This window comes from Physeter macrocephalus, chromosome 4 (genome assembly GCF_002837175.3).
Source record: "Physeter macrocephalus isolate SW-GA chromosome 4, ASM283717v5, whole genome shotgun sequence".
NCBI lineage: Eukaryota > Metazoa > Chordata > Mammalia > Artiodactyla > Physeteridae > Physeter > Physeter macrocephalus.
The window spans coordinates 119,981,356-119,999,276 of record NC_041217.1 but is presented as its reverse complement, the minus strand read 5'-3'; the positions used below and the strand labels follow the sequence as shown (position 1 = coordinate 119,999,276).

Sequence of the window (17,921 nt, the reverse complement as noted above, 5' to 3'; positions counted from 1 at the left end):
TCAATACACAAAATTATGTTGACTTTCTACACATTATGTATTAACTACCAGAAAGAGAAATTAATAAAACAATCCCACTCACAACTGCATCAAAAAGAATAAAATGCCTAGGAATATATTTAACCAAGGATGCAAAAGATATGTACACTGAAAACTATAAGACATATTGAAAACAAATTGAAGAAGACATAAATAAATTGAAAGATACTCTGTGCTTGTGAATTGCAAGAACTAATATTGTTAAAACGTTCATACTACCCAAAGCAATCTACAGATTCAACACAAGCCATACCAAAATTTCAGTGGCATTTTTCACATAAATAGAACAAATAATCCTAACATTTGTATGAAATTACAAAAAACCTCAAATAGGCAAAATGATCTTGAGAAAGAACAAAGCTGGAGCCCTCACACTTCCTGAATTCAAGGATATTACAAAGCTACAGTAAAAAAAAAAAAAAAAGTATGGTACTGGCATTTAAAAACAAACAAACAAACACAAAGGTCAATGGAACAGAAAGATAGCCCAGAAATAAACCCACACATATATGTTCAATTGATTTACAAAAAAGGAGCTAAGAATATACAATGGGAAAAGAAGAGTGTTGTCAATAAATTGTGTTGGAAAAACTGGACAGGCACTTGTGAAAGAATGAAACTTGACCACTATCTTATGCTATACACAAAAATTAACTCTAAATGGATTAAAGACTTGAACACAAAATCTGAAACCGTAAAACTCCTAGAAGAAAACATTGGTGGTAAGCCCCTTGACATGGGTCTTGGCAATATTTTTTTTTGATTTGACACCAAAAGCAAAGGCTAAAAAAAACAAAACTGAGTGAGTGAGATGATGTCAAACTAAAAAGCTTCTGCACAGTAAAGGAAACCATCAATGAAATGAAAAGGCAACTGGGACTTCCCTGGTGGTCCAGTGCTAAAGAATCCAGCTTACAATGCAGGGGACGTGGGTTCGATCCCTGGCCAGGGAACTAAGATCCCACATGCCGCGGGGCAACTAAACCCACGTGCCATAACTACTGAGCTCGCGCACCTCAACTAGAGAGCTTGTGTGCCACAAACTACAGAGCCCATGTGCTCTGGAGCCAACGTACCACAATGAAAGATCCCACATACTCAACAAAGATCTCGTGTGCTGCAACCAAAGACCCAACGCAGCCAAAACGAAATAAAAATAAATAAATAATAAATAAATAAATCTTACAGGCTTCCCTGGTGGCTCAGTGGTTGAGTCCGCCTGCCAATGCGGGGGGCGTGGGTTCGTGCCCCGATCCGGGGGGATCCCGCATGCCGCGGAGCGGCTGGGCCCGTGGGCCGTGGCTGCTGGGCCTGCGCATCCGGAGCCTGTGCTCTGTGGCGGGAGAGGCCACTGCAGTGAGAGGCCCGCGTACCACAAAAAAAAATAATAAATAAATAAATAAATAAAATAAATCTTACAAAAAAAAAAAGAAAAGAAAAGGCAACCTACTGAATGGGGGAAAATATTTGCAAATCATATCTGAGAAGGGGCTAATATTCAAAATACATAAAGAATTCATACAACAATAGCAAAAACCCAAACGATCCAACTAAACAATGGGAAGAGAACCTAAGTTAATGTTTTTCCAAAGAAAACATCCAACGGCCAACAGGTACATGAAAAGATACTCAACATCACCAATCATCAGGGAAATGCATATTAAAACCACAAATTCAATCACCTCACACCTATTAGAATGGCTATTATCAAAAAGACAAGAAATAACAAGGATAAGGAGAAAAGGGAACCATGTGCAGTGTTTGTGCAATTGTAAATTGGTGCAGCCACTATGAAAACAGCAAGGAGGTTCCTCAAAAAATTCAAAATAAAGCTTCCATATGATCCAGCAATTCTACCTTCAGGAATTTATTTCAAGGAAATGAAAACACCAACTCAAAAAGACACATACATCCCCATGTTCACTGCATCATTATTTATAATAGCCAAGACACGGAAGCAACCTAAGTGTCTATCTATAGATGAATAAGTAAATAAAATGTTGTGTGTATACACAGTGGAGTACTACTGACTCATAAAAAGGAATGAAATCATGCCATTTTCAACAAAATGTAGATGTTGAGAGCATTATGCAAAATGAAATAAGTCAGACAGAAAAAGACAAGTACCATATGATCTAACTCATGTGGAATTTAAAAAAGCAAAAACCAAACAAACAAAAACCAAACAGATACAGAGAACTCATTGGTGATTCAGAGACAGAGGGGGTGGGTGAAATGGTGAAGTTGCTGAAAAGATACAAATTTTCAGTTATAAAATAAATGAGTCCTGGGGATATAATATACAGCAGGGTGAGTACAGTTAATAATACTGGATTATATATTTGAAAGTTGCTAAGAGAGCAGATATTAAAAGTTCTCATCACAGGGAAAAATTGTAACTCTTTGGTGATGGATGTTAACTTGACTTATTGTGATCATTTTGCAATATACACAAATATTGAACCATTATGTTTTATACCTGAAATTAATGTAATACTATATGTCAATTATATGTTGTTAAAAAATTAAGAAGTCAAGAAGTAGTCTTAAGACTGTGGATTTAAGAAGTAAACCAAATCACACACTGTTGGGTCTAGATATTTTAAATTAAAAATGTTTGCTTATACTTAAAATTTTTGTGCTTATATATATTTTTTAATTAGTTTTAAATTGTTTATATTTCACATATAAGACTACCTGGGAGGAATACTGTACATAGATAACATAAGTGCTTATTCAATATCAACTTCATTTATATGCAGATAACTGAAATGGCTATTGCTTACCTGATTTCCATGGAGATCAAGTTTGACTAATTTTATACAACTCTGAAGTGGACGAATATCTGTAATAAAATTGTTTGAGAAGATGCACACTCTAAGAGATATACAAGATTGAAAACTTTCCATAGATTTTAAATGAAGGCCACTGAACTTCACAAAAACAAAATCTTTTTGATCTTCCATTATATTTTCATTATAGTGACTCCATTCTCTATGATTGGTTAGCTCTTCTGTGATTGTTCCATGAAACATCTAGGAAAAATGGGAAATTCTGAACGTTTTTTTCAACTTTCAAAAATAAATCTATATGAAAAAAAACACTTTCTAATAGACAGTGAAAATAAAATGGGTAGAAAAGTTAAAATTTTTAAGAATATAATTTCCATAAAACCTTCTATCCCAAAGCATTTTAAATATATAACGTATATAATTACAACTCAAAAATGTATCATTTCTCTCATCAATGAAATAATCAGTAAGAGGAAGAAAAACTTTCTTTTTCCTGAAATACTTAAAGAACATGAAATTCAATGAAATAGCTGGGATAAAAACATCACCTCTAGGCAATACAACTAAAACAAACATAGAAAACTATACCCCTCAGACTTCCCTGGTGGCGCAGTGGTTAAGAATCTGCCTGACAATGCAGCAGACACAGGTTCGAACCCTGGTCTGGGAGGATCCCACATGCCATGGAGCACCTAGGCCCATGTGCCACAACTACTGAGCCTGCACTCTAGAGTCCACAAGCCACAACTACTGAGCCCGCGTGCTGCAACTACAGAAGCCCATGCTCTGCAACAAAAGAAGCCACCACGATAAGAAGACCATGCACCACAGCGAAGAGTAACCCCTGCTTGCCGCAACTAGAGAAAGCCCACGCGCAGCAACAAAGACCCAAAGTAGCCAAAAATAAATAAATAAATAAATAAATAAATAAATTTATTTTTAAAAAAAGAGAAAACTATACCCTAACATACCTTGTATAATAATTTTGGTTAAAAGATGTTGTTAAATAAAGAAGAGCATTGAATGATGAATCCCCAAGTTAGGAGAGTGATCATCTTTGTGGGAAAGGCTGATAAATGCAGCTCAATGAAATTAAGGGGCAATAAAGGGCTACAAGGATGATTCAACAATGTAAATCAATAATTGTGATAAACCTCAAAAATGGAATGAAGGATAAAAATCATGTCATATCAATAGACGCAGAAAAATCATTTGAAAAAATTTAACATCCTTAAATAGAAACTCTAAACAAAGTGGGTACAAAAACACTGCAATTCAGCATAACAGAGGCCATAAATTATAAGCCTGCAGCTAACATCATACTCAATGATGAAAGGTTGAAAGCTTTCCTCTAAAATCAGGGAAAAGAAAGTACCCACTCTCACCATTCCTATTCTACACAATACTGCATAGCCTAGCTGGAGTAATCAGGCAAGAAAAAGAAATAAAATCAGAAAGGAAGAAGTAAAATTGTCTTTGTTTGCAGATGACTTGATGTTATATACAGAAAATCCTAAAGACTCCATCAAAAAACTGTTAGAACTAATTTAAAAATTCAATAAAGTTGAAGGGCACAAAATCAACATGCAAAACTCAACTGCATTTTATATTTGTTAACAATGAACTATGTGAAAAAAATAAAGAAGACAATCCCATTATAATAGCATCAAAAATACTCAAATACTTAGGAATGCATTTAAACAAGGAGGTGAAAGATCTATACACTGAAAACTGTAAGACATTAATGAAAGGAACTGAAGAAAACAAAAATGATTGGAAAGCTATCTTGTGTTCATGGATTGGAATAGTTAATACTCTTAAAATGTCCATACTACTACCCAAAGTCATCTATAGATTCAGTGCATCCCTATCAAAATTTCAATGACATTTTTCACAGAAATAGGAAAAGCAACTGTAAAATTCATATGGGACCACAAAAAAAAAATAGGAAAAACAATCTTGTGAAAGAACAAAACTGGAGGCCTCATACCTTCTGAATTCAAAACAACATATTACAAAGCTACAGTAATCAAAATAGTATGGTACTAGCACAAAAATTGGCACATAGATCAAGGCAAAAGAATTGAGAGCCCAAAAATAAACCCATAAATATGCAACAAAAATATCTGACAAAAGAACCAAGAATACTCAATAATGAAAGGACAGTATCCTCAATAAATGGTGTTGAAAAAACTGCCTAAGAATGAAATGTTCACATGCGAAAGAACAAAATTGGACCCCTGTCTTACACCACTCACAAAAATTACTGGAAATGGGTTAAAGACTTAAATGTAAGAGCAGAAACCATAAAACTTCTAGAAGAAAGCTTAGGGAAAAAAAGTTCCTTTTACATTCATTCATCCTGGTAATGACTTTTTGGATATGACACCAAAAGCAAAGGCAACAAAAGCAAATACCAACAACTGTGGCAACAAACTAAAAAGCTTCTGCACAGAAAAAAAAAAAATCAAACAAACAATCAACAGAATAAAGAGGAACCTATGGAATGGGAGAAAATATTTTCAAATCATAGATCTGATAAATGGCTAATTTCCAAAATATAAAAGGAACTCATACAAATCAGTAGAAAGTGATAATAACAACAACAACAACCTGATTAAAAAATAGGCTAAGGACCTGAATAGATATTTTTCCAAAGAAGACATATAAATGGCCAACACATACATTAAAAAGGTGCTCAACAACACTAATCATTAGTAAAATGAAAATCAAAACCACAATGAACTATCACCTCACACCTTTTAAAATGACTATATTCAAAAAGACAAGATTAAGTGTTGACAAAGATGTGGAGAAAAGGGAACCTTTATACACTGTTGGCTGTACCAACGTAAACAGTATAGAGGTACCTTGAAAAATTAAAAATGGAACTACCATATGACACAGTAATCCCATTTCTGGGTATATATCCCTCCAAAATGAAGTAATTATCTTGAAGAGATATGTGCATCCCCATGTTCTTTAGTCCCAATGGCTAAGACATGGAAGGAACCTAAGTGTCCACTGACAGATGAATGGCTAAAGGAAATGTGATATCTATTTTATATACACACACATACACACACACAATGGAATATTATTCAGCCATGAAGAAGGAAACTGCCATTTTGTACAATATAAATGCCACTGGTGGCCAAAATGTGGTGCAAGAAATGGGGAGATGTTGGTTAAAGGGAACAAACTTCCAGTTATAAGATGAACAAGTTCTGGGAATATAATGTACAGTATGGTGACTATAGTTAAAAATACTGTATTGCATACTTAAAAGTTACTAAGAGAGTAGATCCTAAAGGTCGTCACACACACCAAAAAAAAAAAAAACCACAGGTAATTATATGTGGTGATAGATGTATTACGAACCTTACCATGGTAATCATTTTTGCAATGTATATATGTATTAAAGTATCATATTGTACATATTAAACTTACATAATGTTAAATGTCAATTATATCACAATAAACCTGGAAGAAAAGATTTCTAAGTACAAATAATTATGTCTCATTTAGATTAATATTTGTTGTTAATTCCTTGAAATCCTTCAATTTGAATTCTCTACAATATCCAATGTCCTGCAAAAAAGAATGAACATTCTTTTTTCATTTATTTACATTGTGTAACAAAGCACCCCTAAACCTACTGCCTTAATTAAAAACACCATTGATTATTTCTCAGGTCTGTGGCTTAACTTAGTTCAAGCGGGCAGTTCTTTTTCAAGGGATGTTGACTTAAGATTCAGTCTTGTGGGGCTCATCCAAACTAACACCTCCAAGGTGACTAATTTACATATGTGAAACACTGGCAAGGACAGCAGGAAGGTAGGTTCAGCTGGAATGCTGGGATATATGGGTCTCTCTCACCATACTATCCCAAGGTCTCTCCATCTACACCAGTACTCACGATGTCATCCTCTCACAGGTCTATTCATGTGTGTCTGTAATAGGGAAGCAAGACTTTCTACATGGTTGACTCAGGGCTCCAAAAAGTATAAACACAGAACCTGTCAGGCCTTCTGAAGGTTTTGGCCCATCTGGCAGAGCTTTACCTCAACCACATTCTATTACTTAGAGGAAGTTATTCTGATGATTTGAACCAGTTTATAATGTAGTTAGAGAAAGAAGAAAATAAAATATAAGTTGTTCTGAGCTTGGTGACCTCAGGCAAGTGATGTATATCCTCAATTTGTTATGTATCCAAATTATGTGCCTCAGTTTCCTCATCTATAAAACATGGATAGTAATAGTATTTGATTGAAATAATTGTTATGAGGACTAAATGAGTTGGCCTGAAGGCTTTAGAACACTGTCTGGCACATAGCAAACACTGTAAAATGACTATTACTTAATAAGGCAAATACCTAGCTCAATTAACAATTCAACATAGACTGCCCCTTCAAAAAGTAAGTTAGGGCACTTCTGGTTTCCAGTCCAACATATAAGGAGCTTAGAAGTTGTCACACCATCCTAAAAAGTAAAAGCTGAACAAAATGAAAAAAATCAACACATCTTAGATTCCTCAAAAAGGAAGATCACACAGAGAACCAATACCCCCAAAATCAGAGAGACAGGTAAGTGGATATAGAGATTCAGAACTTACAGGAGCAGAAACTCACCAGCAGAGATCTCTGGAGGAATCAGTGCCTCCCGGGTAGGAAATCCTAAACTATAACTGACAAGTTACTGCAGGCACAGTGTTGACAACTCTGAGATTAAAAATTCCAGGAGGGCCTAGTCAATGAAGGGACCACCTTGCTTTTGTAAGATTAACATCTAGGAGCTCTAACAGGTCCTCAGAGTGAATACTGGACAAAAATCCACTCATGCTTCCATAGGGGAGAGGAAATAAATAATTTTGAAATACACCAGAGAATTCTGTTCTTCTTAATAAGGCCTGCCCTCAAGAGAAACTATTTAATGGACACTAAACAACTGCGGTTTTATCAGAGCCTAACTGACATGGGAGAAGAGAAATACTCAACTCCATCTCCCTCTAGCCTTCCATTTGGAGGAAGGGAAACACCCAACTCCAGCCCACTCTTGCCATCTTGCCCACCTAAGAGTAAGGAAAACTAAGAAGCACTTGTGAAATCCACAACCCAGGGGCACAGGCTCATTAAAAGACTAAGACCTTAACATATAACCGTAGAATACTTCTTTTCTACCCACAACTTACCACCACACCACACCAGTATTTTATAAGAGTTCCTTTTACCAGTACATCATTTCTGGCTTTCAACAAAAATTACAAGGCATACTAAAAGACAAAAAACACAGAGTAAGCATAAGAACCAGTATCAGCTATGGCAAAGATGTTGGAAATATCAGACTGGGAATTTAAAACATATATGATTAACATGCTAGGCACTTGAATGAAAAAAAAGTAGAAAACAAACAAGAACAGATGGACAGTATAAGGTAGAGAGATAGAAATAAAAAAGAATAAAAAAGTAATGCTAGCGATCAAAAATACTATAACAGAAATGATGAATGCCTTTGATGAGCTAATTTAGTAGATTGGACATGGCTGAGGAAAGAATCTCTGAGTTTGAGAATATGTCAATAGAAACTTCAAAAACTGAAAAGTAAACAGAACAAAGACTGAAAAAAGCAGAACAGAATATCCCAGAACTGTGGGATAACTACAAAAAGTGTTCAATATGCATGATGGAAATACCAGAATGAGAAGAAAGTGATAAAGGAACAAAGGAGCATAAAAAATATTTGAAACAGTAATGATGGTGAAATTCTGCAAATTAATGTTAGATACAACCCACTGATCAAGGAAGCAGAAAACACCAAGCAGGAAAAAGGCCAAAAAAATAAATCTAGACATATTGTTTTCAAATTTCAGAAAATTAAGGATAAAGGAAGAAATCTGAAAGATGACATAGGAAGAAAACCCCTTATCTACAGAAAGGGAAAAATAAGAATTATATCTAACTTCCCCTAAGAAACTATGCTAGCAAGAGGAGAGTGGAGTAAACTATTTAACGTGTTCAGAGGAAAAACCTGCCAAAAAAAAAATCTATACCGTGTGAAATTATTCCTCAAAAGTGGAGGAGAAAAAAACTCTCAGACAAACAAAACTTGAGGAAGTTTCTTGTCGGTAGACCAGCCTTAAAAGAAATGTTTAAAGTAGTCCTTTAGAGACAAGGAAAATAGTATAGTTCAGAAACTCAGATCTACATAAGAAAAAGGAAGAACATTGGGGTAGGCACAAGTGAAGGTAAAATAAAAATCTTTTATTTTTCTTATTCTTATTCTTAGTTGATATAACAGGTAAAAGTTTGTTCAAACATTAATAGCAAAAATTTATTTGATAATATATGCATACATATGTTCAGTTGACACTTGAAAAACATGGCTGTGGGTAGGGGTGAAGACCCTTACACAGTTAAAAATCATTTGTCTCCCAGTATCCACAGGGGATTGGTTCCAGGATCCACCACAGATACCAAAATCCATGGATGCTCAAGTCCCATAGTGAGCCCTCCACAAAACCATCCAAGGTTCTACATCTGTGGCTTCAACCAGCACAGATTGTGTAGTACTGTATTGATTGAAAAAAAGAAAAACATAGAAGTAGACCCAACAGTTCATACCCATGTTGTTTAGAAGTCAACTATATATTTGTGTATAAGTAACTATGCTATGTATAAATGAAATGAATGAGAGCAAGGATACAAGGAACAGGAAGGAAGAATCAGGAATATTTTTTTATTATAAGATATTTATACTACATACGAAGTACTATAGTGTTATTTGAGAGTGGATTTGGATTACTGCAATCTCTAGGGAAATGGCTTAAAAAGCAAAAAAAGAAGTAAAATAGATATGCTAAGAAAAGATAGAAAATAGAATCATATACAATGCTCAATTAAAATCATAAAAGGCAGAAAAAAATGGAAAGCTAAAACTGGTACAAAGAACAAGAGCAATAAATAGAAAAGATTAACAAATACAGATATTAATCCAACTATATAATCACTTTACAGTAAGTCCCCTACATATGAACGAGTTCAGTTCCAAGAATGCGTTTGTAAGTCCAATTTGTTCATAAGTCAAACAAAGCTAGCCTAATTACCTAACTAACACAATTGGCTATATAGTACTGTACTGTAATAGGTTTATAATACTTTTCACACAAATAATACATAAAAAGCAAAGAAACTCAAAAAATAAGGAAAACATTTGTAACCTTACAGTACAGTACCTTGAAAAGTACAGTAGTACAGTACAACAGCTGGCATACAGGGGCTGGCATCAAGTGAACAGGCAAGAAGAGCTACTGACTGGAGGAGGGAGAGGAGGTGGGAGATGGTAGAGCTGAAGGATCGTCAGCAATAGAAGATGGAGGGCAAGCTGCAATTTCACTCACGCCTGATGCTGATGGCCCGGGTTCTGGCTCCTTGCTGGATTCAATTCTACCTACACTCTTTAAAAAAATGATCCAGTGATGTCTGGGTAGTAGCTCTTTTTTTCTCATCATAGATGACACGGTAGCACTGGATTGCATTCTGAATGGCTGCTGCAACCTTCATGTACCATTCTATGTCAGGTCCTGTGCCTCAAAAACTAACAGTGCCTCCTCAAATAAAGAAAATCCCCATGCTATTTCCTGCATCGTGAATCTCTTCAGTGCTTCAGCTACTTCTTCTTCCTCTTGTCTCTCTTCGTCCTTTCTCTGGGCCTCCAGTTCCATCAGGTCTTCACTAGTAAGCTCCTCATGTTGCACAGCAAGGAGTTCAATGAAGTCGTCTTCCTGCAGATCTAGCTCGAAATAAAGACACTGTACTATTGTACTCTATACAACACTGTAAAGTACACAAAAGCACTACCACTTGTAGAGGATGCACGCACGTGACAGTGTATGCCAGACACACAAACTAACTTACGTGATTGGACATGTGAACACACGTTTGCACCTATGAAAGTTTGCAACTTGAAGGTTCATATGTAGGGGACTTACTGTAAATATATCAATAGTCTAAGCATCAAAACAAAGACAGAGTGGATCAAAGTTAGAGGGGATCAAAAACTAGCCCAACTATATGTTGTCTACAGGAAAGCCACTTTATACATAAAGATACATAAAGAATAAAGGTAAAGTGATTGAGGTGAATATTAAAACATTCAAAGAAAAATTAATATGAATTCTTCTCAAATTCTTCCAAAATATAGAAGATGAGGGAACATTCTGAAACTCATTTTATGAGGCCAGAATCACCCTAACACCTAAACAAAACAAATATATCACAAAAAATGAAAATTACAGGTCAATTTCCTTGATGAACATAGATGCAAAAATCCTCAACAAAATATTAGCAAACAGAATTGAACAATGCCTTAAAAGCATCATACACCATAATTAGGTGAGATTTATTCCAGAGAAGCAGGAATGGTTCAACATCCACAAATCAGTCGATGCAATATACCACATTAACAAAATGAACAACAAAAATCATATGATCATCTCAACAGATGCAGAAAAAGCATTTGACAAAATTCAACATCTCTTTATGATAAAAACTCTCAACAAACTAGGTATAGAGGGAACATGCCTCAACATAATAAAGTTCATATGTGACAAGCCCACAGCTAACCTCATACTCAATGGTGAAAAGCTGAAAGGTTTCCCTCTAAGATCAGAAACAAGACAAGAATGCCCAGTCTCACTTTTATTCATCATAGTACTGGAAGTCTTAATCAGAACAATAAGGCAGGAATAGGAGATAAAAGGCATTAAAATTGGAAAGGAAGAAGTAAAACTGTCACCATTTGCAAATGACAACATATTACATACAGAAAACCGTAAGGACTTCACACACACACAAAAAACTGTTAGAACTAATAAAATCAATAACATTACAGAAAACAGAATCAATACACAAAAATCTGATGCATTTTTACACATTAATAATGACTTATCAGAAACATAATTATGAAAACAATCCCATTTACAATTGCATCAAAAAAAAAACACCTCAGAATAAATTTAACCAAGGAGGTAAAAACACCTGTACACTGCAAACTACAACACACTAATGAAAGAAACTGAAGAAGGCGCAAATAAATTGAAAGATATTATGTATTCATGGAGTGCAAGAATTAACATTGTTAAAATGTCCATACTACTCAAAGTAATCTACAGATTCAATGCAAACCCTAACAAAATTCCAATGGCATTTTTCACACAAATAGAACAAACAACCCTAATATTTGTATGAAACCATGGAAGACCCCCAAAGCCAAAAATATCTTGAGGAAAAAGAACAAAGCTGGAGCCACCATATGCCCTGATTTCAAACTATATTACAAAGCTATAGTAATCAAAACAGTATGGTATCAGCATTAAAAACAAACATATAGATCAATGGAACAGAGTAGACAGCCCAGAAATAAAACCACACATATATGGTCAATTGATTTACAAGAAAGGACCAAATAATAAATAATGAGGAAAAAAAAAAGTCTCTTCAATAAATGGTGATGAGAAAACTGCACAGACACATGGCAAAGAATGAAACTTGACCGCTATCTTAAATCATACAAAAATTAACTCAAAATGGATTAAAGACTTGAAAGTAGAACCTGAAATCATATAACTCCTTGAAGAACATATAGGTGATAGACTCCTTGATATTGGTCTTGGTGATGGTATTTGGATCTGACACCAAAAGCAAATACAACAAAAGCAAATATAAACAAGTGGAAATACATCAAACTAAAAATATTCTGTACATCAAAGGAAATCATCAATAAAATAAAAAGGCAACCCACTGGGTATTTGCAAATCATATATCTGATGAGGGATTAATAGTCAAAATATATAATCACACAACTCAACAGCAAAAATGAAAATCCAACTAAAAATGCGCTGAGGATTTGAAAAGACATTTTTCCAAAGAAGACATAGAGTTGGCTAACAGGTACATGAAAAGATACTCAACACCACCAATCACCAGGGAAATGTAAATCAAAACCGCAATGAGGTATCACCTCACACTCATTAGAATGGCTATCATCAAAAAGGAAATAACAAGTATTGGCAAGGATGTGGAGAAAAGGGAACGCTGTGCACTGTAGACAGAAATGTAAATTGGTACAACCACTATGGAAAATAGTATGGAGTTTCCTCAAAAAACTAAAAATAGAACTACCATATGATCTAGCAATTCTACTTTTGGGTACTTATCTGGAGAAAACAAGAACACTAACTTGAAAAGATATCTGGACCCCCATGTTCACTGTAGCATTATTTACAATAGTCAAGACATGGAAATAGCCTATGTGTTTTGTGATGAATGAATGGATAAAGAAGATGTGATGTGTGTGTGTGTGTGTGTGTGTGTGTGTGTGTGTGTGTATACACACACAATGGAATATTATTCAACCATAAAAATGAATGAAATTTGTCATTTGTGAGAACATGAAAGGACCTGAGGGCATTATGCTAAGTGAAATAAGTCAGAGAAAGACAAATACTGTATGATCGCAGTTATGCACGGAATCTTAAAAAAAAAAAAAGAAAGAAAGAAAAGGAAGCCCATAAAAACAGACAACAGATTGGTGATTCCCATAGGTGGGTAGTGGGGGTTTGGCAAATTGGGTGAAGGGTTCAAAAGGTACTAATTTCCAGTTATAAAATAAATAAGTCATAGGGAGGTAATGTACAGCATGGTGACTGTGGTTAATAATACTCTATTTCATATTTGAAAGTGGCTAATAGAGTAGATCTTAAAAGTTCTCTTCAGGGCTTCCCTGGTGGCACAGCGGTTGAGAGTCCGCCTGCCGATGCAGGGAACACGGGTTCATGCCCCGGTCTGGGAGGATCCCACATGCCGCGGAGCAGCTGGGCCCATGAGCCATGGCTGCTGAGCCTGCGCATCCAGAGCCTGTGCTCCACAGTGGGAGAGGCCACAACAGTGAGAGGCCCACGTAGTGAAGAAAAAAAAAAAAAATTCTCTTCAAAAGCAAAAAATATTTTGCATGGTATGGTGACAGATGTTGACTAAACTTATTGTGGTGATCCTTTCTCAATATATACAAATATTGAATCATTACGTATTACATCTGAAACTAATATGTTATATGTCAATTGAACCTCAATTGATACTACAATTGATAGCTCCTCCTCTACCTACCTAAAAGCCTGCTTGTTGAGTGCTGCCAATTTTAAATATGACCATTAAAGAGGAATCCTTTTGTTCCTTTTAGACTCTGATAATTTTACAATTACTTTGTGAAATGTACCTAAAAGTATATTATTAAGTTCAAATAATAATATAAAGTTCAAAAGGCAAATTTAGTTTAAGTACAGCAACACATTAGAGAAAGCATCAGGGCTCCAATTACAGTTTCAAAGACGTTCTGGGCTTAAAAAGAAATCAGTATCAAATGAACTTATTTACAAAACAGAAATAGACCCACAGACATAGAAAACAAACTTATGGTTACCAAAGGGGGAAGGGGTGGGGGAGGGATAAATTGGGAGGTTGGAATTAACATATACACACTACTATATATAAAATAGATAATCAACAAGGACCTGCTATATAGCACAGGGAACTAGACTCAATATTTTGTAATAACCTATAGGGGGGAAAAGAATCTGAAAAAGAATATATCTGAATCACTGTGCTGTAACACCTGAAACTAACACAATATTGTAAATCAACTATATTTCAATAAAAAAGTATATGTGTGTATGTGTGTGTATATATATATCAGTAAATCTTTCATTAGTTTGTATTGACTGTAACACTAATTTTTAAATTATCATAATCAATCATACTATAAAAACCATGTTTTTATAAAATACAATGTACATCAATTATAAATCTCATCTTTGTTCCCAAATTTTTCCATTTAAAAAACTGGTGGTAAATACACATGGGAACTGTAAGTGCTTATGATTAATGAATATCGAAGTTAAATGTTGAAAAGTAAAAACTCTTTATTCTGTGTATTTAATTTCAAATGAATATATAAAAAATATTTAAAATATTTTTCAAATAAATGCTTTGTAACTGTGTCAATGACCTTTAGATATCACACCCATCCACTGGAATTTTAGATACTAATAATATGTACATTATTTTAAGTTAAAAGTGTATTAAAGTATAATATTAGCTTTGATGATCTATGTTGCAGTACCTTATTTTGTAAACATTAGTTATGACATTATAAATAAGTGGAATGCTGGATAATGGACTCTAGAATTATCATATAAGCTGATAAGATTCTGTATATAAAATAAAATCATATAAAAGGAAAAAAAGATTTTTTGAAAAGAAACTGTAAGGATTATAATTAGTAATATTTTATATTTATTGTGGTTGCAAACTACTTTTAGTTCAGAATGTCTGCAATAGACTGAAATCCATAATATATACAGTAATTATAATTTTAAAATACTTTTTTATTTAGCCAATAAATTTATTAAATCAATCCTGTTTTGATGAAGACTTGCTATGATTTTACATCGCAGAGAAAATGCTCTTTAAAAACTAAAGAGAGGGGTTTTAGTAGAACAGTCAGAAGAGTACATGTCTCCTGGAAAATAAAAATGGAATTTAGTTGGTTTATAAATTAATGTAAATAAGCTTGCTTCTTTGAAACATTACATGTTCATTTCAAATGACATAAAATATCATTTGGAGCAAGAAATCAAAACTCACTTGTAATCAAGACATCTTATTATTTCCCCTATAAATATATTTGCTTTCTAAAATTTAGAAAGCTACATATATTTGTTATTAAAAAAAATCTTTTGTGAAAATGCCAGTTTTCAATTTCTGTTTCTATTCCACACTCATTGATTCTAAAATCATAAACCTGAAAAAACTAAAGGGTGATAAGCCAGAAGATAGATATAAAACAACCAAAACTAATTAAAACAGCCAGAAAAATAAATGGACAGAAATATGAAAATAAGAAATTAATAAGAAAAATTTAACATAGCAAATATTTGTTTCTTCTAGCTTAAAAACTTTGGTTAGCATTCATAAAACAGTTTGAATATTCTAAAGTTGGGTCATTAATATACTTCTAGCAAGAGTAATAAATAGTGTACTTACTAATTGAAATTTAGTTATTGACTCTCCTAATTTACATTCTTCACCACTTGCCCTCTCTATGCCCTGGAAAATAAACTCATGCTAATATTGGGACAGGTATATTATGATTGTATTACCTGACAGTCATTTGAAATATTCTACAGAAAAACTAAGAGAACTACAGAAAATCAAAGATAAATTCCTGAAACAGGCCAGAAGATAAAACATCTTTCTAACATAAGAACAAAGAATTATATTTGACTTCTCCTCAGAAACCATGCAAGCAAGAAGACAGTGGAGTACAATACTTAAAGTGTTGCTAGAAAAAAACTCACCAACCTAGAATTCTGTACCCTCTGAAATTATCCTTCAAAGTGAAGGAGAAATAATGACTTTCTCAGACAAACAAATATTGAGGGAATTTGTTGCCAGTAGAATTACCTGGCAATAAATGTTAAAAGAAGTTCTTTAAAGAAAAGGAATATACTGTAGTTCAGAAACTCAGTTCTACATAAAGCAAGGAAGAGCACTGGGAAAGAAAAATGTGTAGGTAAAATAAAAATCTTTTATTTTTCTTATTCTTAATTGATCTATCAGATAACAATTTGTCAAAATACTAATAGCAAATAATGTATGAAATTATCTATGCTTAATTACACATCATATATTTATGAATGCTTATACATAAGTGAAATTAAAGACAGCAGTAATAAGGGACAGAGGAAGGAATTAGGTTTATTTTCTTATTATAAGGTAGGGTACTTACACTACCTGGGAAAAGGTATAATGTTACTTGAAAATGGAATTGGATTAGTTACAAATGTGATTGCAAACTTCAGGGCAACCACTAAAAAAAGTAAAATAAGAACTATAACCAATATGCTAAGAAAGGAGAGAAAACAGAATCATATACAATGCTCAATTAAAACCACAAAAGCCAGAAAAAGTATGGAAGGCAAAAATAGGAACAAAAAACAATGGCAATAAATAGAAAACAGTAATGAATATGGCAGCTATTAATCCAACTATACCAATAATCATTATGATCATCAATAGTCAAAATGCACCAATCAAAAGAGACTGTCAGAGAAGATTAAAAAAAATAAAAAAACAAGACCCACCTATACGCTGTCCACAATAAAGCCCATTTTAAATACAAAGACATATAGATTAAAGTGATGGAGAAAGATATACAATGCTAATACCAATCAATAGAAAGCAGGAGTGGCTATATTAACTTCAGACAGAGCAGACTTCAAAGCAAGAAAAGTTATCAGAGATAATGAGAGCATTACATAATGATAACAGGGTCATTTCTCCAAAAAGACATACCAAGTGGTAAGGTTTATGCTCCTAACAACAGAAGGTAAAACTATGTGATGCAAAATTAAAAGAACTGCAAGAAGAAAGAGATGAACTCACTATCATGGTTGGAGACTTCAATATCTTTTTATCAGAAATGGGCTGATCCAGCAGACAGAAAATCAGTAAGGACATAGTTGAACTCAACAACACTATCAATCAACTGGATATAATTGATACATACAGACTACTTCATCCAACAACAGCTGAATACACATTCATCAAAAGCTCACATGAAACATTTGCCAAGATAGAACACATTCTGAATCATAAAATACACTTTAGCAAACTTAAAAGAATAGAAACCATACAATATCTGCCCCAGATCACAATGAAATTAAACTAGACACCAATAGCAGAAAGATAGCTAGGAAATCCCCAAACAGGTGGAGATTAACAACACATTCCTAAGTAACACATATTTCTAAATAACACATAGGCCAAAAAAGATAACAAGATAAATTGTTTAATATTTTTAACCAAATGAAAATAAAAATACAACTTATCAAAATGTGTGGGATGCACCAAAGCAGTGCTTAGAGGGGAGTTTATAGCAGATATAAACAGATAAGCAGATATATATATAGAGAGAGAGATAGATAGATAGATATTATTATATTATTACATTATATATATTATATAAATATAATTA

General features: G+C 33.9%; 1 protein-coding gene across 1 annotated transcript in view; it reads right to left on the bottom strand.

Moving 5' to 3' along the window:
- The window catches only part of LRRIQ3 (leucine rich repeats and IQ motif containing 3), a 236,253-nt gene that overhangs the window by 211,568 nt on the left and 6,764 nt on the right, over positions 1–17,921 (bottom strand). The window contains exon 2 of the mRNA XM_024119868.2: positions 2,826–3,074. Within this exon, the coding sequence (XP_023975636.1) occupies positions 2,826–3,074 (249 nt within the window). The remainder of the gene's footprint in view (positions 1–2,825; positions 3,075–17,921) is intronic.